At 36.2% G+C, this 12500-nt stretch overlaps 1 protein-coding gene across 1 annotated transcript in view; it reads left to right on the top strand.

The window, feature by feature from the left end:
• LOC122808706 (complement C1s subcomponent-like) overlaps positions 1-12500 on the top strand; it is a 453323-nt gene that overhangs the window by 23192 nt on the left and 417631 nt on the right. Inside the window, exon 2 of the mRNA XM_044079695.1 lies at positions 11819-12032. Within this exon, the coding sequence (XP_043935630.1) occupies positions 11819-12032 (214 nt within the window). The remainder of the gene's footprint in view (positions 1-11818; positions 12033-12500) is intronic.

The raw sequence follows: 12500 nt of genomic DNA, 5'->3' as shown, positions 1-12500 counted from the left end.
TAGTTTATCTTAAATAAATATGTTCATATCTTCATTCCTGATGCTCATCCAAAGTCATCCACCTCTCCTCCTCCTTTCTTCCACTTCCAGTAATACACCCTCTAACCCTTCTCTGGCCTTTTCCCACAGGCTAACCAATTTACTACAGATTACCTTTTTTCTGTTACTGTCATGTATACAATTACAGAGTAGACAGGTTTGCTGATGATTACAAATTGATGGTTTATATCAAATCCTGTTCTGATACTCAAATTCTCATGCAAGGGCTGAACCAAACAAATACTTCAAATACTCCAAACTGACTAAAAATAAGAGCACAAATTCGCTCAGGCAAACACTACTGGCTGCTCTTTATTAAACGTTAATAATTTGTCAAAAGTTTTTCATCCAAACCGTTGTTTGGACTTCTTCAGAAAACTGGCAAACATCAGTACATTGGTAAGCGCTTACTTAAATAGTAAGCACTTAATGAATACCCGCCAAAATTCAAAGCAGTGACTAGTTTCTTAAAGTAACACTATTATTTAAAACATAAAAGTATAAATTGTATGTGAAACATACGTAAAGATTAACACGTGTATATATTATTTGAATGTTAGGTTAAAATTAAAATTTAGTAAATGTTTTCCTGGGTTTAATCTTAATTAGATAATATTAAAATTTTAAAATTGTGTCAATTTTATTGTCCACATTAATAAACAATAAAAAATAAAAAATAATATCTAGATAAACATAAGAATTTTTTAAAAATGATTTATGTACTCAAAAAATAAATAATGCATGCTTAACAATTTAACATACCATCTTTTGGTATCACATTGGTGAAGTGCAGCGACTTACCAAACAAGCCAAATGTTAGTGAGCTCTAATTAATAATTAATACTGTTTCTTAAAATTAAATTATTTTATAATGCAAACTACTACCTTATTTATTACGAATAAGGTTGATTATTATTCGATGTTAATTTGAAAGATTATTACATATCTATTATTATACATTGTGCTTCCTATTTAAGTAAGCACTTACCAATGTACTGATGTTTGCCAGTTTTCTGAATAAGTCCAAACACTGGTTTGGACGAAAAACGTTTGACAAATTATTAACGTTTAATAAAGAGCGGCGAGTAGTGTTTGCCTGAGCGGATTTGTGTTCTTATTTCCAAACAAATACTTGTTGCATTAATCATGGGCTTACCCAAAACACCAAGAAATGCAGCATAGTTTCCTTTGGTAAATCTAACATCACTACTAGTTGATAAACAAGCTTCAGCATTTCACTTAAATTTGAAACAGTCATAATAGACATGGGAACATATGTCGATAACAGAGTCTCCTTTGACCACTACAGCTTTGTGGTGGTGAGAAAATCCTTGTACCTTGCTTATCCTTAATGGAATCTCCTCAAAGTCCAAATAACTTATTCCCCTACTTTATTCATCCCTTATTAGGGCTATCATTGAATTTTATTCCATATTTGGCATTAACTCACCAAACACCTTAATCAGCTTGACAGATCTCAATGTTTGTTCACGAAAATGATGTCAAGTCTTAGAACCCTTAGCTACCCTAATAAGATGAAAGCTCTGTTCCACAGACTCCTGAAGGGTGATTTTTCCATGTCATTTTGATCCAGCACTCTTTGATCTCCTTCACTTAAATAGAACAAGAGGTAACCCATTTTAGAATCCTACACTTAGACTGTCACATCAGCAACACCTGATGATAAGACAGTATAAATACAAGGCAAATGAGTCTTATGACAATTTACTACTTGCAAGTACCCACCCTCTGACTGAACCTCCTCTCCCAGGTAGAGCAAATCCAGTCACACCAGGGGTAAATTTGTGTATGGCCCTCTAGCTTTCACTTGAAAGACAAAAATGAATCACACTGTTTAATTTACAATGGTAAAATATTCCAGGGAGTGAAGAAAGTGTTGTGTAATTAACCTATTTTTCCACCTTGTTTTATTTTTCTGATAGTGAAGATTAAGATTCCAGAGTCTGGTATTTGTGGGACTATGTGGTTTATGGAGATACAAATGATCCAGGCCTGCTGGGTCTCAAATGGCTAAAAATCTGATCCATGCTAGTTTTCTTCTTGTCTTTTTTCATTATTATATATGAAAAACTGTATAATGAGAGTGAATGGTGCATTATGGGAAGTGAATAGTTCCAAGCAGCCTGTTCTTAATGCTTGTGTTATAAGTTTAAAATGTTACCAATGATGGACCTTCTTCTTACAGGTCTTGTAAGTATATCATAGTATTTTTTTTTCTGTGACACTAGTCATGGCACAGTACCAATAATACACTAAGTAGGGTGCAAAGAATGTTTCAAGCGCATAACCTATAATGTCATTCATGGTATTTTTTAACATCATTAGTATTCTTTCCAGCATATATCAGCAATGCCTAGAGATTAAAAATTGTAGGCCATTTTAATTATTATAAACATAAATCTTCCCATTACATATTTTGCCACATATGTTTGTCAGCCTTAACATTTTAGGACAACATCATGGGCCATTTTCTCAATCTCCATTTTGATGTCTTTACATTTTCCTGTACTTCTTTGAACGTGTCTAACTCATGACATTTAAACACTTTCCCAATTTGTTTCCCCCTTGTCTTTCCCTATTTTCTAAACACTTATTGCTCAATTTGTTCTGTATCATCTTTAATTCAAGTAGGCAAACAGGAAATTCCAGCCCCGTCTCTTTCTAATCAACTTTATTGCACCAATAGAAAAAAACAAAGCATGATAACAAAATATTCTAAATGCTTTCTTATCTCCTAATTCAATGAGACTTTATCAAAGTGATTACATAATCAGCAAGTACTTCATTTTTAAAACAAACTAACCAACCAAATGCCTTGTTCATGAATAGTTATCATTTGGGCACACTAAAAAATCTATATATACTGCACTGTCTATAAGATATAACTATAAAAACAATTTAATTTTCACTTTTAAAACTAAAAAAAATATATGCATGTGTTTTGAAATTAAATCTTTCATTCTTCAAAACCATCATTTTTTAAAACATACAGGCTGTCATTCTTGACACATCCATTAAAGATGTAAAATCATTAAGTCCTGGTCTCATACTGGCATTGTGCCTCAACTTCCATGAAAATTCTTTATACTCCAACAAATTATCAGATACACCTCTCCTTTCAGACCCTAAAATCATGTCAATGACAAAAAGTGAAGTTTTTGAAACTAAAACAATATGCTCAATGCCTACTTGAAGCATTATTTGTTTTGTTCATTCTGATATCATGGTTATGTTCCCTAATTTTATCCTTTAATTTTCTGTCGATTTTGCCAACATAAAATGCAGGCCACAAAGTGCAAGTCACTAGATACACAACTCCAGCAGTGTCACAAATACATCTACCTGGATAAGCTAAATTCCTGTCAAACCCCTCCACTAACCCATAGATGCCCTCATGAATAAAACTACAGCATTCACATCTACCGCATACATCTATTCAGTTAAGCCATTCAAAAAACTTTACATCACCAAAATTTCCATCCAACAAATTTATTATTCTTTTACCTTTACTAAAAACTATTGTTGGGTATTCACCTGGTTTGTCCCTCAAATGAACTGTAAACACGAAATTCCAAACATCTTAACAGAATCAACATATTTCAAAATATGATAAGTTGTTGTCTCAACATGATCAAATTACCTCCATGGGTAGATTCTCAAGCAATACTCTTTCTGCATTTTTCCAAAAAAGGAGGGCGAACCTGTTGTTTCAACCTGTCATCACTTCTTCCTTAATTACCTAATGTAAAGACTCAGGGTAACTCCTATCTTGAAACATTAACTAAAAGTGGTACAACTCATTAGCAAAAACCTCACAATCAATAATACGTCCAGATAAGTGTGCCATCTTACATTTCACAATATTTCTGTTTTGGTGAAAGGGGGTGGCAACTTTAATAATGTAAGCAAGAGTCAGAAAATGTTTTTTGTGATAAATAATTGAAGTATAACTTCAGATGCACAGTTCTTTCCAATGGTCACATCCAGATAATTAATACTTCAAAAGATCAACTTGGTACATAGATCTTAAGAAAACTAGAAGTACACTTTGAAAATGACTTAAAAGCCACCCATTGGTCAGTAGGTCCTTTCCATTATATCAAAATGTCCTCTAAGAATTTGCAGTAGGCATAAAATCAAAGAAGTATAATCAGAGGTGAATACATATATCTCCTCCTAGACTCCCCAAACTACATTTTTATATAACAGAGTGAATGCTGCCCCCATGCTACACAAGATTATGGTGAATGTATTCTTCTTTGAAAAATATAAAATTGTTAGTTAACACTATTTTGAATAAAGTCAAAATATCAGTAGTGGAGATTGTATTCTGAGTATTTAAAGAGGTGGTAAAACATTTCAAACCTTCTGCATGTGGTATCAGAGTGAATACGTTAATAACATCAAGTGTAATAAACAAAACTGTATCATCAAAGGGAATCAAATTAAAATTTTCTTATAGAACCCAATAGTCTTGCAAAATCTGGGGTCTTATCTCTAGTAATGTTTTGCACTTCCAGTCAGTATATTTAGTTACAAGTTCAGTTTTAGAAGCCTTAGCAGAAGTGATAGGCCTTAAGGGGGGTTTAACTGACACTCCTGTATCATTGGTACCCAAAGACAGATGTAACTAATGGTCTGGCTACTTAAAAAAATAAAAAATCTCATATTCCAGAACCCCCCCCCCCCCGGACAGCACCCTCCTTACATTCCAGGGTCCCATTACTTGGCTTTTTCACCCCAGTTACCATAAACACTGCTCAAACCTGTCAATGTGCATATTTTCTTTCTTTATTTCAACAATGCTTAGAGATATTTAAAACTTTTATTTCAATTTTTACAGCACAAGCACTTTTAGCAGTCTGCAAAATAAAACAATGCAGTCTCACAATGAAAACAGACTTAGCATAAACAGTAAGTTTCTGCCCTTGAAACTTATATTGATTGAGATGTCTTTAAAACCCACATTCAAAGAAAATGCATCTGGCCAGTGAAGGACTAAGTTTACCTTTAGTCTCTTCAAACCATAGGTCCCTTGCACACATATTTTGTACCATGCATACATGCATGTGTTCGTTGATGCACCATCCTGATTGTATTAAATTATATTTGTTGTATAATGCAGCACCACTTTTTTGAACATTTGTATTAAATTATATTCATTGTATAATGCAGCACCACTTGTTTGAACATTTTTCCAGTAAGCAATGAAAAAAAATGTATGAACCAGTAATGACAAAACTGCCCATTATAAAGCAACTGACCACAAAAGGATACTCAAACGTCTGTCATTGCAATCCACCAATATCATTAAATACAGACAATCTCTGCAAAAGTAAAAGTCATCTGAATAATTCCAAATTAAGGAAATCTATAATTAAAGAAGAGGTTACTGCTGGCAAACAACTTTACTTTTCAGTGTTTCATGTATAAATTCAAAGCCTGCTGCCCTTAAAGAATAAATTACCCATGTTACATTAAAACAAATTGGTACATTGGTAATATTGCAATAGGGATTGGCTGTCAAACCAAGAGGTTCATGTTTACTAGGCATCTTATCCAAAGGAGGACACACGCAGGCGTACAGCGCTACCATCTGCCCTTAAAGGACACTGCAGGGCCAGTACTCTAGCTACACAGTGTTGAAGAAGTACCCAGAGCCTTCTGCACTAAAGGCAGGTATGCTACCTACTGTGCAACTAATATTGCTTTTCGAATGTATAGCACAAACACTGATGATGGTCATTTGCTAAACAAAACTGTTACACATTGAAACAGACTTAGCATGAGCAACAGTAAACTTTTCTTCCGTTGAAACTCAATATTCCTTGAAAATGCACAGAAACTCATGTCCTTTGTAAATGCACAGAAACACAACAGTCCTAGAAATGCAACTGCAGATGACAGTTTGATAGTTGGTGTAGAGGATTCAGGCTGTTGGTTTTATGTTTAAGGTACAGGGTATGAGACTGGTTAATTTAACCAACCTACTATCCCTAACTAAAACATTCTCCATGTTTGTAACAACAATGCATGTTTGTCACTCCTCTGTGTTTATAATAAAAATCCATGCTTGTCTGTCCTCCACAAAACTTTTGTGCACTCTACTCCAGTGTGTGTGTTGTACTAAAGACACACACACACACACACACACACACACAGATGCTGCTAAGGACATACTCTCTGAGCATTCTTAAAGTAGAAATGTAATGCATGCAAAGTGCATTCTTAAAGAAGAAGTGTAAGGTTTGTTGCAGCCCCCTGGTCAGTGTGCCCTCCCCAAGCCAGGGGCCCTAGGCAGCTGCCTCGGTCACATAGTGCTGGATCTGGCTCTACCTGAAACACTAGATCTCTAAGCAAACAATCCCCCCCTGCTGTAGGCAATGTTTATTTCATTTTTAGAAACACTTCTATATGTTATTTCATTTGACAAAAGATTTAACATTTTGAAAGAATAATCAAGACTGTACATCCGAACTATCCCCATCACCTTTATCTAGTTTCATTACACATACGCACCTATCTTTCATAAAGTTGTTAAAAACCTGCCTGTGCATGCCTAATGATTGTCTTTCACATACGCGATTGTCTAAACTGATCTTAATCAAATGCTTTTTTAAAAGGCAACCACTCTAGGGTTTTATGGGGTTAAATACAAACTTTAACATTTCAATTTTACCTGAAGAGTATCAGTGGTTTAGCTAACAATAAAGTCCTAGTAAAAAGCTACAACTATATCAATGTTTTAGCAATGTCTAATTTCAAATTAGGAACAAAGTTAAAACCGTTTGAAGCTTCTGAAGACAAGGTATTGGACAAGTACAATACCTTAAAACTTCTAACATTAAATAAAGCAAATGTTCCATTACAACCACATGCCAAATAAAGAACTGATTAATGTCTGTTCACCTTACCCTTTCCCTGTCATGATGTTAATTATATGATAATTGTTCTTTGTTGTATTTCAAAGTTGTCACTTGAAGGTGAGTGGACTGTTGACTTGCCACTCTCTCTGAACGTTTTACCTGAAATTTGTCTAAAAAAGAAGGGGTCATAATATTTTGTAGAAGCAATCTCACTGCTGGCTTTCTCATTGTCAACCCCCTCCTCCCAAAAAAAAAAAAAACAGGGTGACAGTGTCAGTACTTCTCCTCAATGAGCAAAGCATTGGGTAAACCGAGTTTTCATCATAGTCTGTCCAAACCTCTCAAGTTTCTTTGAGATGCGTTCCCCATTCTGCCTCATCATTTTTATCAGTTTTAATAAAATTGTTGTTACAATCTTCGCTGTAAGTGGGATAAAACAAATCATTGGACAATAATTCATTTAATATCTTTCTGTCACAATTAAATTTGTTCACCTTCCTTTAATTGTCTTTGATCAACAGCTCCATTAATTTTGAATCTGTGAGATCAAAGAGTTCTAACAACTTGTTAAGTAATAGCGAATATGATTTTATATCATTTGGGTATTTCCAGAGTCTCAAACCTTTCAGCACTTACTTGATTCACACACATTCAAGCAGATAACTGTTCTCTAATTATATATTCCTAAATTTCTTGTTCTTGCTCAAAACCAGGATAAACTATATCCCTAAATGTGAACAAGCACTTCTCCCTTCTTCACTTACTTCCTTACTGCTAATTAATTCTCTTCCCTGACTTTCTCTCTAAATACACCATAAGCCTGTTTTTTCACACTTCATATTGCAATTCCTAATTGTATTAGACTAATTTACCTTTAATTTCTCTACAAACTGTCTAAAATTTCTCTAAATATTAAATGTTTGTCATATATCTTATTGTATCAATTCTTAACCAATGTTTTTATATCATGCCTAATTTGTTATAATTATTTAAACTGCAAATGTTTTTGTTTTATCTTTGAAGATTGTGAAATTATTGCTCTTAAAATGTTTTGTAATAATCTGAAACTTTTCTCCCTGGGCCTCCACTGAAAATGGACTTCTACCCATTTGGACTTTCCCAGTAATCAAATGCCAATAAATAAATAATTTTTTGAGCGCTTTCTCTCAAACTCATCTAATTGGTCTCTCAAACTTCCCATTTAATCACCTTTCAACAAACCAGATGTAAAATGTGGTGAACACAACCAAATGTCTAGATTAAAGTCAAAAACCCACTGATTACTCACAGTCTGATGACAAGACTCGATATTCATGTGCTACAAATCATATAGATCAGAGAGACATGGAAGAGCTCTCTGATCATGTAGCCCAGGCCAGTATGACCCTGAGTAGCATCCTGCCCTCACCAAGAATGATACCACGGTATAAAGAAAAATTCTCAATTTCAACAATTGGCTAAGTTTCTGGTGTCATTCAAAGGGGATCCAGTGTCTGTCCACCTGGGATGACATGCTCGACAAGCCACGCTGCTTCACTAGAGATGGCTTGCAACTGTCACCCTTTGGCTTTTGAATACTGGCCAAGGTTCTTGCCACCCCCATAGTGCCTTTTTTATGCAAGGCTCAAAAGACAAAACCCACCACCATAAATAGCACAAGTAACAAAAAACTGAGGGTAATGCTACTCAATGCCAGAAGTCTAAACCTCAAAATGCACACACTCGAGGCACTCCTCAGTATGGAGAAAATAGATATATGTGCAGTAACAGAAACCTGGGTTAAGAATCCAGAGAGCACCCCAGCACTACCAGGCTACAACTCATACCATACATTTCAGCCACAGTACCCAAACCGAAATACAAAAGGCGGGGGCGTATCCATATTCATCAATGATACCCAAACCTCCAGGTTAGTGGCACAGCACAATGTTTCAGAGATCATCCACGTGCAACTAACAATGGGCAAAACTGCAATTCAAATTGTAGCTTGCTACAGATCACCCACCATGTCCCAGGACCACCATTCCGCATTTCTGGAAACATTCGGAAACATAAAGGTCCTACCAAACACCCTAATATTGGGTGATTTCAATTACCCAAACATTAACTGGGAGAACTACTCAAGTACTAACTCACATGCCCAACATTTCCTAGAATTTATAAACTCAAATGCCCTGGTTCAACTGGTCAACACTCCCACCAGAGGTGACAACATATTGGACCTGGTCATCACCAACATGGGCAACTGGTGTTCTACACCAGAGGTCAACCCCTCGCTGGTTAGATCTGACAATAAACAAATCACTTTGGATATCCATATTCTGCCCCCACCCCCGGACAAGAAAACCACCGTGAAAAACTTTTCAAAAGCCAACTTCACGTTACTTAAGACTGAGGTGGAAAGTTTCAAAGCCCCCATGCTGAAGGATAACACTGTCCAAGCTGCAAAATCCTTTACTGATGCATTCTACGGGCAGCTACAAGAATGCATGGATCGTGCCATCCCAAGCAAAACCAAGACTCACTCCTCCAAGATAAGGAAACCAGTCTGGAGGACTCCTGCCATAAACAAGCTATACAATAGAAGGAGGAAACTAGTAGAGAAAAGAGTAAAATCCCAAGAAGGGCCTCAAGCTAATTGCCAAAAAGTGCATAGTTATCTCCTTTGGAAAAAACAAAGTACCCGCAAACTACCACATAGGTGGTAGTCCCCTAAATACGGAAGACGTAATAAGGGATCTGGGGACCCAAGTGGATAGTAATCTCACCTTTAATAATCACAATGCCAAAGTGGTTAGAAAATCCTTCTACGTGGCCCACCTAATCACAAAAGGGTTCGCATCCAGATCAAAAGAGGTCATTGTGCCCCTCTACTCATTACTCATCAGGCCCATCATAGAGTACAATGCCCCATTTGGGATGTACCTTACAAGACACCTGCAACAGCTGGAAAGACCACAGATGTACCTCACCAAGAGGATCACTAGCCTCAAACAGATGCCCTATGCAGCTCGACTGAAGAAACTCCAGTGGTACTCGGATGCATACCGCCTACTCAGAGGTGATCTCTGTCTGACATACAAGGCCATGTCCAACCCAGAATTGACGGACATGCTCCACCTAAAGAAAACCTTATCCCCTCAAACCACATGCTCTAGGGATCTAAACATCACCACAACAATAAATAGGACATGCTGGAGGGATAGATTCCTGTCCCAGAGACTTCCCATGCTTTGGAACAAGATACCAATCTACATTAGGCAGAGCTCCTCGCTAACACTCTTCAAAAGAAACCTTGACAAATAGATGGGAAACAGAAAGTTTTTCTCGGGTATCACTTCCGTGGCTCTGCTGGACAGAGGCACATGGAACTAATCTAAGGGGGCGGTGAAAGCCAACACATTCTGACTAGGCTTATAAATGCCTTAAGGCAGATAGCCTAGTTCCAACCTATGAACCTATGAACCTATAATGGTTCAATTCCTTCTGAGGCCGAACCGAACAAAGAAACTGGCTGTAATCCATCAGATGATTCAATACATGGTGGCACAAACTTGTCTATATATTTCAGTAAAATAGTCATGCATCCCAGTAAAGAGACATCTTTTGCATAGCCACCTTAGCCAACTTAGGCAGCTGCCTAGGGTGTTGCTTTTTCAGGGGCACATTTCCAGTATTATTTGTTTATTTTCCTTTATTATTATTTTTTTAGTAGTAAAGAAATTGTTTCTTTAAACTATGCTGAATGAATACAGGAAAAGGTGAAGATTAATACAAACTCTGAGAAAAAGGAAGAAAAAAGTCATCTGGATGTTGTAGGTAGACCAGGATGGGGACACCAGGTGGTGTGGAGGAGTGCTGTAGAGTCCTTTTGCCTAGGGCTCCAATTGAACAAGGGCTGCCCTGATCTTGTGTGTTGATTAACACTCTACCCTGGGAAGACATCACAGAGGAAATTCCTCCAAACAAAAAAACAGGAAATAGGAACAATAAAACACCAATGTCCAAAGATGAGTACATAAACATAAGAACTTCCAGTGCAGTCTCCTTCTAATCAACTTTATTCCACCAACAGCCAAAAACAAAACATGCTAACAAAACATATTAAGTGCTTTCATCCTCTTTACTTCATTGGGACTTCATCAGAGTAATTACATAACTAGCAAGCACTGCTTACTTCCATTATTGTTTACATAATTTTTATAATTGTTTATTAGCTTTACTTCCTGGTTTATAACTCCATTAACACATTATAGTCCTGCCTTACTCCTTTCTTCCTGTGCTCCATTACCCATGAGAAAACACCTACATCCCCTGTTTTTCTGCTGCATCCGTTACTATTGTGTTTCTTGTCACACATTAATTTCTCTTGTTATTATCTTCATGTTCTCTTTACTCAGATATATCAGCCTTTCCCATTTCATCACCTTTCAATTATTCTCAAGAAAATTCCTTACTCATTGCTCCAAAGTCATTTGCACAACCTTTTTGTTTACTGTTAAGCTCTGTTTTCCTAAGCACACACACTGGCATATATAAAAAAATTGTCTTGCTTGGAACACTACAGCTACTATATTGCCTGCATCTTCACAAATTAACAGTTTATATAACTAATGGGGTATTTATAAGTTAGACAGGGAAGGGTATTGCTATAATATCTATTCTCAGACTTATTTTCTTTCACTTCTCTTTGATCATTTATCATCATACTCATTAAAAACCTTATCAAACACTCCTCTGTATGCATAATTTAGCTCTGTAGAATAGCATAATCCTCAGATCCTCACTCTCTGTTTTTGTGTACAAATATTGGAACTAACTAATTGCAAGGTTTTAATTTTTTATTGACTTTTCTAATGAAGTGTAATGCTGCTTTTATTTCCCATTACTAGGATATTTTGGGTCTTACTCGTGTTGATAACCTCTGCTATTTGCAGTGTGCCAAATCTGCATGGTGAGATCCAGTCCCCAAATTACCCACAGGGTTATCCAGATGATGCCCACCAGACATGGAATATCAAAGTACCTGAAGGATTTAAAATTCGTATTTACTTCACACATGTGGATATTGAGCCATCAGAGAACTGCGAGTATGACTATGTGAAGGTAAAAATATCATTCAGTAATGATGCAGTTATATACATCCACAAATAAACATGCTTTTTCACATGGTAGACTGAGATCTGGTGCAGGCTAAGTTTAGACTTTAATGCTGTACTGTCTGTTTAGGGGTGCATCTTTGCAAATTCTGTTATATTTTTCATGTTTTTCTTTTTTATTGATTCATGTAGCTAAATCTAATGTGCAGTGCAGTGGATTAATGTTGATCTACAAGATGATTTTCAATGCAATTTGGTAGAAAACATTGCTGAAATCACTTTCTACAATCAGAAAACAAGGTCATTACACTCCAGTGTTAGTGTTGACACCATACTCTCTACTTACATAAGTCAAGTCTGAGGTTGAACAGCAGTAGGGAAACATGCAACCTTAATGACTGTCAATTTCATCCATTAAAACTCAGCTGAGAAGAATTAGGAAATAATGCTTCCAGCCCTCCAGATAACAATTTGA

This window comes from Protopterus annectens, chromosome 8.part0, assembly GCF_019279795.1.
Source record: "Protopterus annectens isolate FY-2018-M chromosome 8.part0, PAN1.0, whole genome shotgun sequence".
Lineage (NCBI taxonomy): Eukaryota > Metazoa > Chordata > Ceratodontiformes > Protopteridae > Protopterus > Protopterus annectens.
The sequence above is the reverse complement of the archived record's forward strand: the minus strand, read 5'-3'. Positions and strand labels throughout refer to the sequence as shown.